Raw genomic sequence first — 21,843 nt, 5'->3', positions numbered from 1 at the left:
GGCACAGAGATGGTCCAGGCTCCACCACAGAGCTAAGCCCCGTTACTTGTCCAAAGACTTGCGCTGTGTAGTTGAAGCCCAACTTGCCTGATGACTTGGAGTGAGGTGATGATAGTCGGGTACGACTTCGCAAACTATCTCAGGACCTTCCTCGCAACCAAGACCTGGCGCGGTGCAGAGTTTATCAACATCAGGCAGCGAGAAGCTTCAGGCAGCACTCCCTCAGTCTCTTAGGATGCATGGCGGTGCATCCTCACGTCTGGGCATTGCGGTCACGTTCAAGATACCAGTGACAAACCAAATGCGGGTCTGTCACTGACATCTGTCGATGACAGGGTTCACATGGCTTAAAACCTGCCTTTCTGGTGGACATCCTGCACACTAGTAGACAAATGCTTGATAAATCTTCGACAAAAGGTAGAAAAAGGTCAGTTATATTGACTGGGGGTAGCTCAACTCTGGTTCTGTGTCAACTGGTGCAGAAAGAAAAGAACTGACGTTAGCGTACTGGGGTTGGGCTTATATAGCCACTGCACATGTCACTTCTGACTCAAACAACGCCACGCAGAGCCAGACGGCACCACCTACTGGTGCAAGGGGCACTACTAATCAAAAAGTTCTGGATCCAGTCTGATACCTAGGGAATATTTTAAGGTAAGGAATCTGCGGCTAGCAGTCTCTTATCATGGGTTACGAGAAAAAGCAGAATGGTCACCCCAAACACGAACATTAGATACGGGATATGACGTATTGCCGTGATCAACTTTGTTATACTGAAGAACTGTCCCTAGCTTCACGCCCCAGGGAGATGTGGGGCCCCCTTACTGCATATTTGCTTGCCAAATCTGCCGATTAATGTGTACAGAAGTACTTCACAATGGAATAGAGGTATTACTTTCCTGTGATCTCAATTCATGGGAACTTGAATTTGAGGACTGATGTATTGTACGAATCATGCTGCACAAAGCTATGTAACTGAAAAATGCCTATATTCTTTTTTTATGTTTATATCTGAAAATCTGACTAACAATAAAAAAAAAAGTCTCGTATCTGATTTTTCTTTTACACATAACTTTTAAATATTTTCCTCACCACCTTGCCTATCTGACTTCCCATCTCTAAAGCTCATCTTTTCAGCAGTCCAGTACCACCACATGTCCAGGATGTGCATAGATGGTTGTAATTTACTAATATTAGATTGCAGCATAAAAAAGATTTATGGTGATACTTTAACACACTTTCCTGCTACTCTGTTCCTCAGGACAAAGGAGGAACATCAAAAGAATGAAGATTTTCTACCTAGAACATGAGATACTTATGGTAGGTGCTCAGTGCTCCGTTATTCCAAACCTGTGTTATACTACCCTATTGTTTATTTTAAGATGCAAATAAACAACAGTACTAATAAATGTGGTATTCATGTCAATTCCAGGATTTTTCCTGATCCACCTGGTCATAGGGGAGACGTCTTCTAAATAAATTAATATTGATACTATTAGCTATAGGGTTTTTGTTGACAGCACATTCTACTGCTGTATAATGAACCTGCTGAGATAGTAAACCAGGACACCTTGGGTCATTTGTCTATGCAGTTTATTTGAAAGCAAGAACAGCTAAGCATTGATCTAGGCAAAACATGTGGGCTTTTGTTTATTTGAAAGCTGTGCTGGGATTGTGCTCTTGCCAGGCATATGTGACAGTTGCCAAATGGACTTTACCTGCTCCAGTTTATTTTCCTTAGGCACAGTGATTTTTGTTGCCACAATCTTAATACCTGAGCTTTCAGAAAGCAAAACGTCATCCCACTCTCAGGAAGGGGGATGACATCAATGAGGTGTCTCTTTCCCTAGGCCAAGTAAATGTGCAATGAACAGGGAGTTAAATCCATGTTAGGTGAGCCATGCTCCCAATACGGGAGTATATGTTGGTCCATGAACTTCATGGATGGTGAAAAGAGCATTACGTGGCTTACCTTGGCCAGAGAATGCCACAGCAAGAACATCCTTCACCAGAATGAGCTTAATGGTGGAAGCTGCACTTACTGTGTAGATACCAAATGGCACACTAAAGCAATAAAAGTGCAGCTTAATTCTGTCTTTTCAAGGTTACTACCGAAAAGAAAATACTAACTTTGGTGGTGTTGTATTGATTATATTCGATTTTAGTTGGAAACTGGAAAACATATTTATATAGTTGAGTTGGGGTGTAATATATTTAGTATAATTACTCAAAGTGTAACAGTCAATGTCAGCTGTTCAGAGGTATCCCGAGTGGGATAAACAATATTGCAATTGCTCTTCAGTAACGATAAACCGGAGATCTTTATTCCAATTTAATTGAGCCGAACACTGGCAGTCCACAACATTTGCAGCACAGAGCCTGGGACTACACAGTCAGATGTGCACACATTTAAAACTTTTTCAAAGAGGTTGGCACCTGTGTACCTGCCCAGAGGATAGTTACTTATGCTGTGGTGAGGCTTCTCCAAATAACAGTGAACTAATAGTGTACTGCAATTTTTCCATACATGGAAAACTAAAAAGGCAACACAAATAGTAGGTCTCTGAGTGACAGCAGCAGGATTTTCAGGGTGATGGCGTTTATTATCTTCTCAGAATGGTGTCAGAACTCGCATATTCACTCACTTCTCCTTCTATACATTCCTCTCTATCAGGTAAGCACCCGCTGTAGAGGTCTGTCTGTAACATGCCACTCATGCCTTAAGTGTATATGCCCTGTGACAGATGATAGCTTGCACAGCTCTGCTGGACCTGTTCTGTGGGAAATGGAAAATTGCACTTACTACCTTCTGTGAGAGAAGGAAGCTTGCTTTGATGCTGCCATGCTGCCCCTATTCTGTGAGGCAGTGAAGCTTGTACTACACCTGCTCAAGGTGTAGCTGTTGTATGAAGAGTGGTGTTTCCCCTGCTGTTGTCTTAGCTTATAAAAAAGATACAAATTATATTTTGACTGCACTTACATAAACTTTCCCAGGACAGACAGAGAAGGATTTTGGACCCAAGGCAAAACTAGTAGCGGGGTCCTGACACAGAAACCCAGGTTTCAATCACAGCTTGACCAAACTGTGTGACCTTGTTCTTCCCTCTGCCTCCTTTTCATTGATCATCACATTTGAGACCACCTTCAAATAATTCAGTTCAGTGTATGCACGGCACAAAAACATCTCGTTTATAGTTTAATATACCATAATGTTGCTCCATCTATAAAAACAAGATAGGCCTTGTACAAAAGGCACAAGACAACCTACTTGCCTCTTTCAAGGGCTGATTCGCCTTCACCTCCAGCAACCTACAGCCGAACCGCATGTCTGATGAGAAGCCCATGGAGCAAATCAGGTGTGGCACCTAAGCACCACAATGGTGCCGACTGCCACACTCAGGCAGTCAGTGTCCAGGCTGGATCTGATTGAGTATTTTACTGCATTCAGTCTGCACAAAAAAGCCTCTGTGAGTTTGGACGGAGGTCCTCTGGGACAGCTAACAAGATGTCTGCCACCCTGCCCCATAACTAGGGCTTCCGGTTTTATGGTATTGAGATAGATGTGTGTGTGTATATATATATATATATATATATATATATATATATATATATATATATATATATATATATATATATATATATATATATATATATATTTTAACATTTCAGTCTTTATTTATCCATATTTATTTTGTCCTTATTGAATAAATTATACGTAAAATCAGATTTCCATGGGTATCAAGGTAAAACAACAACGCTCTTTTTGGGTCCAGACAGTGGAGATGTTCTTCCTTAGAAGGATGCGGAGGAGCATAGAAGGTGGGCAAAGAGCTAGGCGGAGGTCACTCCTAGCCCCGGAAAGGGAGGGACATGTGAAGCCGACTCAGGCACCCGCACCGCATAGTAGGGCCTCAAACGCCGCGACTCCTCTGTCTTGTCGGTTGACAGATGGGGTGAAGCTGAAGCATGCTTCGACCTCTTGCGCTTTTTATGGTGCTTCATACCTGAACTCGGCGACTTTGAGAAGGGAGGAAAAATACCTTGATCACCTGAAGCGGTGCTCGGACCTTCCTCTCGACCGAGACCAGGACCGGGAGCAAGATCTCCAAGGCGCCAGACGCTGGACCGCAAGCAGCTTTAGGGACCACTCCCTCAAAGCTTTCGGCACCATGGCCTAGCAGTCAAAGCACGACTTCGGATTGTGGTGGCGCTCCTGGCACCATAGACATGCCAGATGGGGGTCGGTTACTGACATGACGCTGTGACAGGCGCCACATGGTTTCAACCCTCGAGGTCTTCTTAGTGGACATCTTACACACCAAATGTTTGATAAAAAGTAAAAAAAAAGTCTGTTAAAAATTGACAGGGGGTAGCTTGATTCACGGATCTGCGCTGGCTTGCGCGCAAAGAAAAGAACAGATGTCAACCCGCCGTGGTTCTGTCTATAGACGACACAGACATCACGACGACAAACCCGACGCCAACGATATCACGCGGAGTCAACCGATGCCACCTATCAACGCACAGGGGTACTGCTATCAAAATCTTCTGGATCCAGTCGGACGCCTGGAAGTTCACAGGTAAGGAATCTGTGGCTAGATGTGTCTGTCAGATACCTGAATTCCTGGGAAAGATGCCTGACCCCCCTAGGGGCATATTCATTAAGTGAAACAAGTTGATGGAAAAGAGAAGTAGGGTCTGTTGCTTGGCTCTCCTCTTGTTAATCTTGTGAATTGGAGGCAAGAGTAAAACACATTTTTAGCTCACTCATACACAATTTTAATGTAGGTCTGACAATTTAACAAAGGTAGAATACAAATGCTGACATAAGTGACATAATGTCACCCAAACTAGAGAACCCATAAATGGTAAAAAACTAGTTACTTACCTGTACACTATGGTTCTCCAGTATTATCTTTCATAGATTCACATGCTTGTATCTTCCCCGTCGTCATGGTGGGAGTCTCACAGTAACAGAATGACCACAGCAGTATTAGAAAAAACTGCATAGCAAAATCCCATAGGGAATCATCTTATTTGGTAACCAAACCTCATCATTATTTGGTCCAAGACTCAGCCAATCAGCTGCCAGCCCTGACATCACACTCCCCAGCAGAGCCTTCCTGCCTCAGATTTCCAGCCCAGAGTGTGAGACTAGGATACATCTAGAGATAATGAGGTTCTGCCTGAGAAATGGGGAGGTGGGCGGGCCGATTGTGAATCTATGAAAGATAATACTGGAGAACCATAGTGTACAGGTAAGTAACTAGTTTTTTCTCCAGTATTCAATCTTTCATAGATACACATGCTTGTATCAGAATAGCAAGCAGTCCTTATCCCAAACTGCATTTCCAGGATAGAACCCCCATTAGACAGTGGGCTCTGTTTCTTTGTATAGAATGTTAACATACATTACAGTTTTCAAAATATATCAGAAAATCATTAGTTGAGAAGATATATAAATGTTTGTAATATGCGAATCAAAACATTTGCCTAAATATACATATAAATATATATCTATATATACACATCCAATTATATTATAATAAATACCTTAATGAAATAGATGCCGTAGAACCGCCTGTCCCACTGCTGCATCTTTTTTCCATGCTGTGTCCAGACAATAGTGTCTGGTGAAGGTGTGCGCATTTCTCCATGTCGCAGCTCTACAAATGTCCGGCAATGACACTCCTGCGAATAGAGCCGTAGAAGTTGCCATCTTTCTTGTGGACTGCGCACGTACCTTGGCTTGTAAAGGTTTTCCAGCTTTAACATGACACAAGGAGATCGCCGAAGTTCTCCACCTTGAAATACTGGATCTGGAGAGTGCCAAACCTTTCCTAGGGCCAGAAAAGGCTACAAAGAATTGATTTGTTTTTCTGAACGATTTTGTCTTATCAATGTAAAATTTTAGACATCGTTTAATGTTCAAAGAGTGTAGAGCTCTTTCTGCAGATGATGAAGGGTCTTTAAAAAATGTAGGTAAAACCACCAGTTCATTCAGATGAAAGCTGGAGGGGACCTTAGGAATAAACTTTGGATTCGTTTTCAGAATAACTGTCTTGCCTGAATTGTAGAAATGGTTCTGCAATTGAGAAGGCTTGGATCTCGCTGACCCTTCTTGCCGACGTGAGCGCTAATAGTAACGCTGTCTTCCATGAGATAAATTGCAAATCCGCCTTATGTATTGGCTCAAATGGCGGTTTCATTAGCTGTGCAAGAACCGTATTAAGCTGCTAAGGAATTACTGGTCTTTGAACTGGAGGAAACATTCTGAAAAGTCCTTTGAGGAATTCTTTAATAACTCTTTGGGACCAAAGAGATGGTCGGTCAGGAACTCTTGTGTACCTTGAAATAGCGGCCAGATGTACTTTAATAGACATATGAGAGAGTCCAGATTTGGCCAACATTAACAGATATGGAAGAATTTGATCCGAAGAGACTTGAAAAGGATGTAGACCTTCAGATGTACACCAATGACAAAACCTTTTCCATTTAGCCGAATATGTTTTATTTGTAGAGATTGCTCGAGATCGTGACAGAATCTCCCGGCATTCTTGAGGGATATTCAACAGTTGGAACTCATGTTCGTGAGGTTCCATGCTGACAAGTTCAGCGATTTCAAATTTGGGTGCAGTATCTGCCCGCTGTTCATAGTGATTAGATCGTGCACTAACGGAAACTGTATCCTGGGTGTCACAGAGTTTGAGAAGTTCTGAGAACAACGCTTGTCCCGGCCATGCTGGGGCAACCAGAATCAGATGGCACGGCTCTGATTTCATCTTTCTCAAGACCTTTGATATTAGAGGAAAGGGGGGAGATGCATACGCAAACATCCCTGTCCAACACATCTGTAGCGCATTGCCCCACGACCCTTTCTGTGCAAACCTGCTTGCAAAGTTTTTGCATTTTGAATTGTGGCGATCCGCGAAGAGATCTAACTTTGGAGTGCCCCATAGCTTGAATACTTTGAGAAGTTACTTTTGGTCCAGTTCCCACTCGTGAGAAATCTTGGACGATCTGCTCAGAATATCTGCCCTTGTGTTGTCTACCCCTGCAACATGTTGTACTTGAAGTGAAATGTAGTGGATCAGAAGCCACTTCCAGATTTCTTGTGCTTGCTTTGACAATATTTTTGATTTTGTACCCCCTTGTTTTAGAAGGTAAAACATGGATGTTGAGCTGTCTGTCTTTACCAGTACTGTTGAACCGCGAATCCTGGGAAGAAATGCTTTTAGACCCAAGAAAATAGCCTTCAGTTCCAGCAAGTTGATGTGGAGTTGCGTTTCGCTTTTTGACCAGTGACCCTGAATTTCGAGCTCCTGCAGATGCGCTCCCCAACCTTGAAGCGAAGCATCTGTCATCATTACAAAACTGTAGGTCTGTGGTTCGAAAGTCAGTCCTTCCGCTAAATGATCTCTGATCTTCTACCATGACAGGGCCTTTAGGATCTGAGGAGTGATAACTATTCGATCTTCGAAGGATCCCTGAAACTGAATCCATTGCTTGTCTAGCAGTTCTTGAATAGGTCTCATGTGTAGTCTGCAATTGGGAAGTAGGGGGATACAAGAGGACATCATCCCCAACAACGATTTGTAGGTTCTTACTGAAACAGACTTTATTTGCAAATGCGACGTCAGCTTTATGATCTTTTGAATACGCTCCTCTGAAGGATAAGCCTTCGCCTCCTTTGTGCGAATTAGAGCTCCCAGAAATTGAAGGGACTGCGATGGCATAAGATGTGATTTTTCTATGTTGACTCTGAGACCTAGGCGATTGAAAAGGTTCATGCACACTCGTAGAGAATGTTGGGCTTCTCTGAACGAACCACCTTTTATGAGCCAATCGTCTGAATAAGGGAACATTTGGTGACCTTGAAGTCTTAGATGTGCTGCTACTGGCGCCATACACTTTGTAAAGATTCTCGGCGCCGACTTTAGACCAAAAGGCAATACTTTGAATTGACAATGGCGCCCGGCCACCATGAAGCGCAGACATTTTCTGTGATTTATATGGATTGGGACATGAAAATAAGCATCTAAGAGGTCCAGGGATGCCAAATAATCTCCTTTGCCATTCAAAAGGAGTATTTCTTGCAGGATAACATTCGAAAATATCTTTTGGATGAATTTGTTCAGACCTCTAAGGTCCATTACCTGCCTCCATTTTGATGTGTCTTTTTTCTTTATTAGAAAGAAATGCGAATAAAAGCCTTTCCCTCGTTGAAGGTGCGGAACTTCTTCTATTGCTTCCTTTTGTAGAAGAGATAAAACTTCTTCTTTGAGGGCTGACAGATGTTCTTGTCTCCTGTGTATAGGAGGATGATTTGGAGGCTTTTGTATGAACTCCAGGGTGTGGCCACGTTGAATCACATCCAAAACCCCTCTGTCTGATGTTATCGACAGCCAAGCTGGATAAAATGAGGACAGGTAATGATTGCTGCTGTTCGAACAAGTGGCGGGTGCCTCGACAAAGTCATTGTCGTCGATTGGATTGTTGCGATTTGCCTCTCGCAGATGATCTCCCTCTGGACTGTTGTTGATAAGTGTTTGATGAACGAAATTGCTGATTATTTGAGTATTGGCGATATCCCTGCTGATTGTACGGCTGATATCTATTTGATTGGAAAGAAGATCTTTGCATGAATTGTCCTCTGGATCCTCTCCTCCGAAAGGACTGGAACCTGCCCTGCTGAAGAGACCCTAACGCACGCGCTGTATCCGTGTCAGTTTTAATACTTTGGAGGGCATAATCCACATGTTTAACGAAAAGGTTCTCTCCATCAAATGGCATGTCCACTATTTTCGCTTGCACTTCTGGTCTAAAAGAAGTGGCTTTAAGCCATCCTTGTCTTCGTAGGGCCACTGCACCTGCCATTTGTCTGAACGCCACTGAAGACAAATCCATAGCGATGTCTATGGATTCCGAGGCCGCCCGAGCCCCATCATGTAAAATAGCAGCCGCTTCTTCTTTCTTATCCTCTGGTAAATGAGATAGTAAAGGTGCTATATCAGACCACATCTGCCTATTGAATCTGCTGATGAGGGCTAACGCATTCGAGGCCTTTATGGAGGACGCTGCCATAAAAGCAAAACGCTTCCCTGCACCATCCATTCGCCTCCCTTCTTTATCCGGGGGAACTGCTGATGTAGCAACCAGATTTTTGGAGTGCCGGAGAAGATTCTGGGGCTCTATATTTCTTTTCTATCCGGGGGACTGAGGCAGCTACTGAAGCCGGGTTCCTTATTATTTTTAATACTTCCTCCCAAATGTGAGCGATTATTGGTATAGACCTAATGGATTTCCGTGAATCCTCTTTGAATTCATAGAGGAAACACTCGGCTTCTTGTACTGGAAGCTCAAATCTTTTTGACGCTTTCTCCATGATATCATGGAAACCTATGTCTTGTGGCGGAGAATTCGCCGGTGAAGGAGATGGAGACGGAGTAGTTGGAAGAATATATTGGTCCCATTCATCCCCAACCTGAGCATCCTGAAGAAGTTCTCCTTCTTCCGGTTGATCCGCGTCACTTTCCTCTAAATCGTCCCTAATTGTCACAATAGGAGGAGATTGAATTTTCTGAGTTGTACTCTTGAGAGAGGAATGAGGTGGTTGAACTTGAGCAGGCTTATCTGAAGTTTAAGACGCTTGAGTGTTAGCGTAATCATTTATCATAAGCCGCAAGTCAGTTACTAGGGAAATCGGCATTGAGATAGTATCCTCTCTAAAATCAGGCTGAGGTTCTTCCTCCTCTTCGTAGTCATATGTGTGCAGAAATGACTCATATCTCCTTGAATCCTGTGCAGGACGATCTTGGAAAGAGAAGATTTCCTGAACCTCCTGATATTCTTCATCGTCAGTCTCCTGGCTCTTAATTTGAAGTTGAGATGGGCTATATGCCACTCCTGAAGACTCTTCGTCTTCTGACTGCAATTCCAGGAGATTAGATGGAGGAAGGGGAGAAATCTTTGTCCAGGCTGTAAAATCTGATGATTTCTTCTTCTTCGTCGACGAGCCCGTCGACGATGGAATAGATTTTAAAGAGATTGTCTTTGCCTTGGGAAACTTAAAGGATGCCGTCGACGGAGATCTCGTCGACGTGGAAAGCTGAATTATCGTCGACGAAGTAATCGCTGACGATGGGGTCATCGACGAGGTCGAAACCAGCCTCCCCGTCGACGGGATTGTCGACGAGCCTTTCTTCGACGACGATGTCTTGATCGTCGCCGTCGACACAGCTGTCGTCGTCGAAATGGTAGTCGTCGACGGTTTTATTGAAATCAAAGCCGGCGACGCCCCAATTTTCGTCGACAGAGCTGAGGAGACTTCTCTGGACTCTGTAGATTTTTTAAGAGGAGTATGAGGAAGGGAAGACGAAGAAGCCTCTTAGCCTTTTGTCTTCTGCTTTTTAAGCTCTATGTTATCTTCAGAAGCAGAAAATTTCCTCTTTTTCTGATGTTCTAGATTCCTCTTCAGAGTCAGATTCTGAAGTGACCTTCTTTTGAAGTCACGCAGGGTTTTCGCAGAAAATGTTCTGCAATGCTTACAGTCTTTAGGCACATGTTTTGGGTGCAGACAATACAAGCAGTCCTTGTGGGGGTCTTCAGAAAACCATCTAGGTTTTCCACAGGATCTGCAGGGCCTGAATAGCCTCTTTTTAGCGCTTTCAGCCATAATAAGCAAAAATATGAAGCACAGTACCTCAAATCCAGTAACAGAAGGAACTTCCAGATGAACAAGAGGTCAAAAGTTCACACAGGAACAAAACTGAGCAAGGCTCAGGGAGACGACTCCTCACACGAAGGCGGTTGGAAATCTGAGGCAGGAAGGCTCTGCTGGAGAGTGTGATGTCAGGGCTGGCAGCTGATTGGCTGAGTCTTGCAACAAATAATGATGAGGTTTTGTTACCAAATAATATGATTCCCTATGGGATTTTGCTATGCAGTATTTTCTAATACTGCTGTGGTCATTCTGTTACCGTGAGACTCCCACCATGACGACGGGGAAGATACAAGCATGTGAATCTATGAAAGATTGAATACTGGAGAAACTAAACTATCAGTGAACAGCAGTACTCTTGAAAGCATCATAGTGCAATACGTTTAAAAACATCACTTGTAATGAATGCCACTCAATGCAGTGATATAGTCTAATGTACTAGGGAAAATGCTTGTCAAAGAAATTATTGAATTTTGAAGACATCATATTTTAACACAATATTTGATGCCCGATTTCCATGCCAAATATGTTCCCATAGCTCAGCTCGTCCCATAGCTGAGAGCCAAAACAGAGCCTTAACTCTGCTTTGCCTGTTAATTTGTTATCTCAACCATCTTAATACAGTACTTTGTTTCACAGTTACTTGAGTTCCTCCTCTCTCAGTATCTCGCTCTGGGGAGCAACATCCATTTTTCCGAGAGTCTGGCCCATTACCACAGATCTCAAAAGCTTAACTATTCCTAATTTTAGTAAGAAAGAATTGTGCATTGGCGACCCCAAGAAGTTATTTAAAGTTACCTGTGCATTTTCTTTTAGCATAAAATAAAAAACACAGCTCTTAAATCATTCATTTTCCCAGTTCCAGCACTCTGTCCGAAGTAGGTCTATGTTCTTCTATTGTCTATGTTATTCTATCCTCTACCGTTCCCCCGTCAGACTAAAAGCCAAGATTACTGTGACTGTCATGTCTTCAGAAGCCAACCTGCAGCATGCGCATAACCTCTTCTTCGACCTCTGCGGGAGTCAGGCAGCCACAATGGTGTGCTCTGCATTTACAAAGTGAGCATGCCCACTGCTCGGCAATGCAGTGCGCGAACAGTGAGCCTTTGCAGTGCCTCATGCAGGTGCTTCTGTAGATTCAGAAAATTCTGTGGCGTAGATTCAGACTCCTGCAGCTGAGAGAATCGGACAAAGCCAACAGGAAGCTCCCAGTGCTGTAAGAGCTCCTGTGGGCCTAGTAGACACTGGTGCTGGAAAAATTTTCAGACTGGTGGTGTTGCCATCAATGTCACGTCACTGAACTCATATGGATTCTGAAATAGTCAAGCATCATACAAAAAACAAGTGTGGCAAATAAACCAGGTCCATACAGCAGGAGAGTTTTAAAGGTGCAATATGAAGCTGGTGTTGTATTTTAGAGCACACTATCACAGCAATATTACTTAAGCATCGTGTGGTAGCCACGGTCACTTATAGACAGCACATTTACGATTAAACTGGTCATTAAATTTCATAGACGTACATTTTTACAGGTAAAACTACATAGCGTACAAACTATAATGTGTTGAAATGTAGTTTCAGCTAATATTTGTCATTTGAGCATCACTAAGTAAAGTGTCTTAGTTAGTTTTGACCCCTTTAAAATCTTTGTTTCCAGATTTTGGCATTAGAAAAAAACTGATTTGTGTTTTTATGTTTACTTTTTCAAAAATAATTATACAGATCATTTATGGGTATTTAAATTTTGTTGTGTATTGTGAGAAAACAACATCCTACAGCCTTTCTATTTAAGCAAGATTTTCACATAGTTCACTTTACAAAAAGCCTCACGCTTTGCACTATGCGAAACAAACACCAGTCTCCATGTTAAATTACATAAGCAGCAGATTGTCGAAGACTAGACCTTTGTTTTTGAACGGAGAGCAATTGTGACCAGATAAAAAAAAAACAAGCATTTGCAATGCAATAGATTTCATATCTGCGAGAGTCTGAGCTATTGGCATTGTAAATGACAATGCCTTTCTTTTATGTGTTTTGAGAACCTGCAAGCAGTGCGTAAACACACACATTGTACTTATAGTCCTTGCTTACGAGAAGCAAGGCTGGCAGTAACAACACCTCTTTCACTGACTGCCTTGCTTCTCGTAAGCAAGGACTAAGTACAAAGTGCATTTTTGCGCACCGCTTGCAGCTTTTCAAAACACAAATAAAAGGCATTGTTATTTACAATGGCAATAGCTCAAACTCTCGCAAACGTGAGACCTATTGCATTGCAAATGCTTGTTGATACATAAGCTAATGTGGGGTTTGAAGATAGTTGCTGTTTAACTTTCCTCCGCTAGGGGCGTCTGACCTTTGTTCTTCCTGGGCACTACAGCTGTAAACAGCAATGTCTTGAACCCAGAAACACGATCTCAGACACAGAGAACACTGAGTGTGAGATGCAGTTAGACGTCTGGGCGAGTAACTTATGGTGATGTGCACGTTACGTTTATTATCACTGCTGCTGTACCAGTAATTAAAAAGGTCTGGTATATTTTATCTAAAAAGCAATTTGAAGGACTTTATCAAACGGTTCTACAATAAAATGGTTTACGTGCTCCATGAGCAAATATATGCATTACTTATGAAAAGGGACATTTCTCCATCAGTGTGTAAAATGGTTTTTATTCTGCAAACAAAGCTCATCCACATCTTGGCGACTGTGCTGTGGTAGACACTGCAAACTTGTTTGTGCAACACACACACACACACACACACACACACACACACACACACACACACACACACACACACACACACACACACACACACACACACACACACACACACACACACACACACACACACACACACACACACACACACACACACACACACACACACACACACACACACACACACACACACACACACACACACACACACACACACACACACACACACACACACACACACACACACACACACACACACACAGCCTTCATAATCGCACCATAAACTTCAAAACATTCTTCTGTGATAAAGCTGCTTCCATGCACACGGGTTGATTGTCAATGCAACAATATTATAAACAGTTTAATTCCAAAAAGCCAAACACTGTGTTTGTGCATGTTTGAAATCAGTGTAAGTATAGAAACTAAAAAGGGCCTAGTCGCCCTTTTCGTCATTACCAATACTCAGGATCGATTAACTAAAGAAATACGGAGATTGGAATGGAGCTAGTTTCAGCCATGACAATAAAATGAATCAAAATTAAGTAGCTGTGTGGTAATAATACCCTATTGAGAGGTCTCTTGGGGCGGAGGCGGCAGCAGCCATAGGAATGCAGGGACCATGACGCCAGGCCCTGCGTTTCAAAAGCAGGAGGGAAGAGGAGGTAGCTCCAGCGAAAACAGACCTCGGTCTTTGAATGCACAGCACATGTGGTATAAGATAAGAGCAAGATTTGCAGCCCTGTTTACAACAGAGCTCTGTAAACCACGAGAATTGGTCTCGAGTGCTCTAGCTAGAAGAAAGAAATGGTGCTCAGAAGCTATGAGTAACAACACATGTAACAGGGGCAGTCTTTGAAAATGCCGGATCTTTTAAAGCCCATATCCTGAATACAGCATGTTTTGCAGAGACAGTGCAAGCACTGCCTAGGAGAGACCTAAAAATTAAAGTCATCTTCAATGCTCGTTCACTTTCATAACTTCAACATGGTTATTTACGTGCCCACTTCAGGGGCTATAGCAGTTGTGCCCCCTTCAACCTATGAACCCCAGTGCACCGGCTGCACCACAGGTAGCTATGTCCCTGCCGGGTAGGAAAAGGATCACCCTCTCAATAATTCATGAAGAGGGGAACCATACAACAGAGGAGAGGGTGAGGCACAAGTTGAAGCCAGCCAAGTCGAGCCCAGGGGGCAGATGATGAGACAACAAAGACTCCGTGTGTGAGGGTCGAGTACCTGACCCCTGAATTAAGACAAAGACAAAGACTCAACAGGGTGGGTTTCATATTTTTCATGTGCTTTTCACTCCTCAATCAAATCTTTCAAGTAGAGGGAAATGTTATTTTTTTCTTTTATTTGCATAATTCGCAAACAAGGAGGCTGATTCGGGAATCACATATGAGAATTTTCAATCCAACCAGACTGTGCAACTATGTGCCCATGAAATGAGGTGCGCTCAAACTAAACCCCACGGGGCCAAATTAGTTTCTTTTACTAGACAGAGATCCGCTAACCAACAAAGTTGATTCTTGAACCCTGTACAACTTTCTTGCCCAATCGGATTGTAGAGGTTTCAGAATCTGCTTCAGCAATTGTTCGACTAGAACCGGCTGAAAAGATTTTTGTTGCGGTTCAGATGTAACATTTTATTAAAATGTTGGCACTTGAACTGGATGGAGAAACCGCCAACTTCTCTGTTGGAGCTAAGCTACTAAAAAAAATGCAATTGTACCAAAATATTTCAAGAATTACACATTCACAATGACAGAACTTTAACTTTAGAAGACATAAAAATACTAGTACAGCTACTTCTCCCAACAAAAAAAAGAGAGCCTACAGCTGTGCCCATTGGGCACAGAGTGTAGCCTCTAGTCACGAAGAAAGCCCGGTAACCCTAAGCCCAGGAACAGAACGGCCTGTGGCCGAACCTTGCACCCATTACCTACAGGGCGTGGCTTCTGATCATGCCCTGTGCCCACTTCATGTTGGGAACTGCATAAGGCCTTGCTCAGTGGGCACCAAAGATCAATTACCCTTCCAACAGGTTATCCCCACCCATTTATTTCTCCTAATCGGAGAGATTAGCAAATCAGATATATTGACTCGAGTCAGTATCCTCCTGGACTCCTCAAAATCAATTTACATTTGTAATCTCCATACCATTTAAAAACAAAAAATGTTAACGTTTTTTGCGGAAAGATTTTTAAAGGCCTCCCAGACCATTACAGTTTTCAGGTCTGAAATCAAACATGCCATAGTATTCCCAGCCCCCATCTATTCTAACACTATAAATAGTGAACATTTGAGATCTCCACCCGCTTATTCAGTCTGCACTAAAATGCCCAGAACCAAATTAAAATGGTCAAATGGTTTGTTAGGAAAATATGTAGGTTTGTCAAAAGTGTCCAAAGTTATTTGTATTAAAAAACAGTAATAATTACAGAATAAGCAAACATTTCTGCTTTTTATTATGCTACAATGTAAACCTTCTGTTTATGAAAAAATGGGACTGTGCCGATAGATAAGATAGATAGATACTGACCACACATTGCGACAGATTTTTCTTCCTCGAGTGACTGGTGTTTGTCACTTAACCGTGCTTTGGTCACGTTATGTTCAGTTACCTCCTGCTCCAATTGCTGCTGCAAAGTTTTCAGCCGGTAGTTAAGGTCTATTTCTAGATTGTTCCTTTCCTGCAAATTCAGAACACAAAACTGAAGTCAGGGAACGAAAAGACACAGCTATCATGTCAAAGTTATCTAAAACACACTGTCTTCTGGTTTCTGACTGAATATTTCACGATGTAACAATTATACAAGATTGCCTCTACAGTGATTCAAGTTGTCCCACTCCTGTGCCTTTTCCACAGCAAGGAACCATACTACTCAGGCTATGAGAGAAAACACTAGGATACATGCACTGCCTTTACATTTTAAATGTGGCACCAACATTCCCTACACGTAGCAGGCCCTGGCACCACCTGTTTGCGACCAACAGGCCATACCTCACTTTTACTTCACTGCAACGATACAAAGGAATGCTAGCTTATGAGAGCAGAAGTGTGGGTATCATCTAGGTAATGTTTATAAACCCAGCTGATATGCTCTTTCACTATCCCATTGTGAGAAGTTGGCCTGGCATATGCTGGTCACTAGTTATAGTGGCCACCTTGCACCAGTCCAATTCGACTCTTATGGTAGATGGGTTTAAGACAACCTTTTAAAGAAAGCTATCCTAGTGGTAGCTGTGGAGAGCAGCCTTCAGGCTAAGTCTCAGAGGAATGTATAGCAGCTTGTTTTACCTTATAATCTCTTGAATTATCAAATGAAAGGACACCACACAGGTATATATATATCAAATATATATGTGTTTATTACTAGACACAACTAATCTCTGTATTAGATTAGAAACCAGGTATACATTCAACTGTCAACGTTTCACAATAAATTAAGCACAAATATGGCTGGAGCCCTAAGGGCGTACCAGACCATATACTAAAAAAATGGTATAAGAATGTCGACTTGCAAAATGACAAGGCCTGGGGAATCGCTGGGGCTTCACTACTGTAGAGTTAGCAGGTAAGTAACAGGCCCACGGGAGACGCGTGCAGTGTGTGAACACAGCCGCGGTTTTCCCATTGATTATAATGGTGCAAGTCGCGGTTTGATTTTTAAAGTTCTAGGGTACTTCGAGGAAGACTACAAGCACGCCACTTACAAGGTAAGTACTTCGAGAGCCAACACACACTAGGGTACCGGAGTGCACGAGTTACCTCACCCAGGGAAGCCAGGTGCATAGGTGTCTTTTGGTGTCGGGTCCCGTCGCTGTTTTCTATGGAGACCAAAGAAGACTTGCTACTTGCGTCGACTGAAGTGTCCGGTGGAATCCAAGGCTGGATTCAAGATGGAGGACCTGGAAATTGAAGGGACAGTGTTCAAAGTCACTTGCCAGTGACCGGTGGCCAGGAAGATGGATGACCACGGATGTCGGGTGATTTCAGGTCGTCGATGGTGTTTTGACTCTTCGCTCACGAGATCCAGGAGAGTTCGACGATGACCAACAGCTGGTTTCGGAGTGTCCCACGACGTCTGCGGCTGATGGCGGTGTTGGCACACGGATTGGAGCCAACAAGCCTTGGCAACTGCAAGTCTCGTGAAGACTGAAGAAAGTAGATGGTGCAGACCAGCAAGGTCTGAGGGACTCACCCAGCAAGGGTAAGTGAGGGCAGGCCTGGAGCAACCAGGGGAGCCCTTTGAGTCGATAGGAAAGTCTTCGGGGGACCCACTAGCCAACGGGCAAGTGATCGCGAAGACGCCTCTTGAGGAAATGCTTCACAGGAGCCCACGGTCACTCGGGACGGGGTAGGCCTCTGATTTTCGCTGCGAAACCTGCTGGAGGCTTGGGCCACAAATGGTCAAATGCACAAGTTCATAGAACGTTGTTTAGGGTTTGTACTCTACAATAGTGCACGGTCCCCGGGTATTTCTGTTCCTCGTCACTCGTGGGGTCCACTCGCCACAGCTTCGCTGGGGACTCACTATGGCAGTCGAGAAGTCAGGAAATCCACTTCCAGGGCAGCAGGGACTTCGAACTCCGGCGGGAGCGGGAAAGTTTGCAACCGTTGATTAAGGTTTTTGGTGCCTGCCAAGCAGGGGAGTCACTCCTTGCCTCCAAGGGAGATTCTTCTGTCTTCCAAAGGTAGTGGAACGTCGAAGGACCAGGATTCTTCTTTGTAGAGCGTCGGCCAGGGTTATCTGAATTGCAATGGCAATGCTTGCTATCTTATAGTGAAGATAGGGGAGGGACTAGCTCTATGACCACTCCTCTAGGAGGGTCAGGGGAGAGGGTGGTTACACCCACTTCCCTTTGTCCAGTTTCGCGCCAGAGCAGGGGCAGGTAGCCCCTGAACCGGTTTGAGCTGGCATATGCACAGAGGAGCCTACTGCTCCCCCAGTGCAGGACTTCAAAGCACTCTAGGAGTGCACCCACCCAGCCCCAATACACTAAATCCTGTCTGGAAGGTGGTGACACCTCCCTGTGACAGGATGCCTTTTGTTGGGCTTCCTCCACTGCGAGTTTCAGTCAGCAGCAGGAGGGCAGCCCAGTGTCTGTGCTGGTGGCATCCATTTGGTGATGCCAGGGCTCTATAGGATTTCTATCGTTTTACATGTCGTCCCCTCTAGAAGGGTGGGATCATGGACTGATGTGGGGGTATGATTCCAAGTTGTTTGACACCTAACACGACATGTTTTGATGCAGTCATTCCAAAGTAAGCATTTTAATGCACTTAAGAGTATATAGTTTAACCGCATCCACAAAAAGCCATAGAGAATAGACTCTGGTAGCTGCAGAGGGGCCCTGCTCAGGCAGAGGCACCCCCTCACATTGTAAACCACGCACCCTGCCCTCAGGATTGATAGGGCCTGCCATTGGGGTGGCTGATAGGTTTATATGTGTGTGTATGGTGAGCTATAGAAACCTATACCTCTGTGAGGAGTGCTAACACTACCTCACACAGGCTGCAGTAGCAGGCCTGTGGGGTCAGATTGAGTCTGCTTCCCAGGGGTGGCATAATACATGCTGCAGCCCCTGGTAGGCCTGTGAAGTATCTTTGCCCTAGGTACCTAAGGTTCCTTTTTTTTTTTTTTTTATTAATTTTTTATTGACAACACCAAACAAAACAAAAGATTAGCTGATAACATGTACATCTGATATCCAATAGACCGTACATATAAATACACATTAGAGACATGTTGGCAAAAAAATAATAATAAATAAATAAATAAATAAATAAGCTTAAAGAAAAGTTCCCCAAATTTTATCATAGATTTCAATCCCCTCGTTTTGGCAATAGCACGTTCCATAGTGTAAATTTCATTAACTAAAAACCACCATTCCATGATATGTGGGGGTTTCTCAGATATCCATAGCCGGGCAATTGTCAGTCGAGCACAGGAGACTAATACAGTTAATAAATCTTTTTGTGGACAATTCTCAGATTGTATATCTAGTAGTATAGACAATGGTGAAAGAGGACCAAGAGCAATTTGTTTTTGCAATAAAATATTTTCAAATCCGGACCAAAACTCAGACAAAACTGGGCAGGAAAAAAATATATGAATGATATCAGCCGCAACAAGATCACATTTGGGGCACTTAGAGCGAGAACTTAATGTAGGATTTAAGGACCACTTAGAAATTCTAAACGGTGTATAATATAAAGAACAAATAGTTTTATATAACTGAATCCTCAGGCTTGAAGATTGTACTACTTTGTTGATATTACAAAGTGACGCCGAGATCTTGGTGGGAGTGATATTAGTCCCTAATCTAGAAGCCCATTTCAGAGCAATTTTTGGACAATTATCTTCTTTGAAATTAATTAAACATTTATAACCCTCACTAATTACTGACTTCTGATTTTTTAAATAGAAACATGCCCATAAATCTGAATCTAAGATTTGGTTAATTTTCATTTTACCAACCAAAAAATCTCTAATTTGCATATATTTAAATCGCATACCATCCGTTAAATTAAAAAGAAGTTTAAGTGTTGCAAAATCTAAAAATCCCTGGTTGCCATATAAATCACCCAGTGAATTGATTCCTAAATTAGCCCAAGCGGTCCCACGTCCATCGTTGAATATATCCGGTAGCCCAGGATTACCCCACAGATCAAGCTTAGGATGAAAAAAAGAGGTCTTGCATGTAGTTAATAAAGTTTTCCAGACCGCAACTGTCTCTCTCGCAGTCTTGAATTTGACCCTTTTGAAGTAGTTAGGGTCGTTGACTCTTGCAAGAAAGCAATTAGAGTCATTGCCTAGCATAAGTTGGTGGTAGTAGTATTGATTATTTATAAAAAATAAACTACGCAAACGGCCAATAAAAGTTGCCAAAAAATATAATTTAAAATCGGGGAAGTTTAAACCGCCCTTATTAATTGGTAATTTAAGCAGGGCAAGCGATCTTCTAGCTTTCTTATATCCCCAAATATAGCTGCTTAAAATCCCATCTAGTTTCTTAAAGAAAGGATTGTTTAGACATAAGGGTATAGACCTAAATAAATACATAGATTTGGGCAAAATCTTCATTTTAATTAAATTAATCCGGCCTATAAGGCTTAGAGGTATTTTGTGCCATTTTTTGAGTATACAAGCTGTTTCTTTCAATAATGCGTCATAATTCAGATTTTTTATATCGCTTACTTTAGCAGAAATTTTAATACCTAAATACGTCGCCACCCGGCAAGTACCTTGTACAGGGGTCAATGATTTATAGTTTAATACAACTTGCGTTTTGCTTAAGTTTAATTTATATCCTGAGACTACTCCAAAAGCATTAGATTCTTCTATTATCGCGGTAAGAGCTTTTTCCACATCAGTAGAATAAATAGCGATATCGTCTGCATAAGCAGTAATTTTCAGAGAATTAGAACCAAGTTGTAATGGAATAATATGTGATTGGAGTGATAGTGCATTTATAAAAGGTTCCATAGAAAGTGCAAATAATAAAGGTGAGAGCGGACATCCTTGCCTTGTACCCCTAAGTATTTTAAAACTTGGAGAAATCATACCTGCATAGCTGATTTTGGCGGTTGGCGAATTATATAGGGCCTGTATCCATTTTAAATATCTACCATTAAAGCCAAAAGCCCGCATTACAGTCCAGAGATACTCCCAACCAACTCGGTCAAATGCCTTTTCAGCATCTAAAAGTATCATACCGAGTTGGGTGGAATTAACCGATGCTATGTCAAAAGCAGTAATTGCCATATTGACATGGGCCGTAGTATCCCGTCCTGTAATAAATCCATGTTGTTGTGGGTTAACTAATTCGGGCATAAAAGGGGCTAATCGAAGTGCAAGTATTTTAGAGAAAATTTTGGCATCGACATTAATTAAAGATATGGGCCGGTATGAACTACATTCCTCAGCTGGTTTATTTTTTTTTCAGGAAAAAAAACTATTTTAGCAGAGTTCCAAGAATCTGGAACTTTCCCTGTTTGATCTATTGAATTGATGACTAAACAAAAAAGGGGGAGTATTTCATTAAGACAAATTTTATAGAATTCTATGGGAAGTGTGTCTTCACCTGCAGCTTTGCCAGATGGAAGAGACGCTACTGCCTTTCTAATCTCAGCAGAAGTGACATTCTCTGCTAATTGCCGACTATGTTCTACCATTATATTGTTGGTAACATTATTACCAATATACGCTCGAATGTTGCATAAAGTAGGAATATTTTCTGGAGTGTATAAATGACTATAGTATTTAACAAATTGTGTTATGATGTCCCTAGTTTGGTCATAGATAATATTATTGGGACCTTTAATACATTTAATTATTGTATTAGCTTTATTATCTGCAATTTTATAAGCCAGAATCTTACCGATTTTATCACCACTCTC

The 21,843-nt window shown here is 42.5% G+C and overlaps 1 protein-coding gene across 2 annotated transcripts in view; it reads right to left on the bottom strand.

Annotated features, from left to right (window-relative positions):
• The window catches only part of ROCK1 (Rho associated coiled-coil containing protein kinase 1), a 1,783,501-nt gene that overhangs the window by 850,448 nt on the left and 911,210 nt on the right, over window positions 1-21,843 (bottom strand). For both annotated transcript variants that reach the window (XM_085605798.1, XM_085605799.1), the window contains exon 18: window positions 15,979-16,129. In XM_085605798.1, the coding sequence (XP_085461924.1) occupies window positions 15,979-16,129 (151 nt within the window). The remainder of the gene's footprint in view (window positions 1-15,978; window positions 16,130-21,843) is intronic.

This window comes from Triturus cristatus, chromosome 5_1 (assembly GCF_964204655.1).
Source record: "Triturus cristatus chromosome 5_1, aTriCri1.1, whole genome shotgun sequence".
Lineage (NCBI taxonomy): Eukaryota > Metazoa > Chordata > Amphibia > Caudata > Salamandridae > Triturus > Triturus cristatus.
This window is presented reverse-complemented; position numbering and strand designations above follow the sequence as displayed.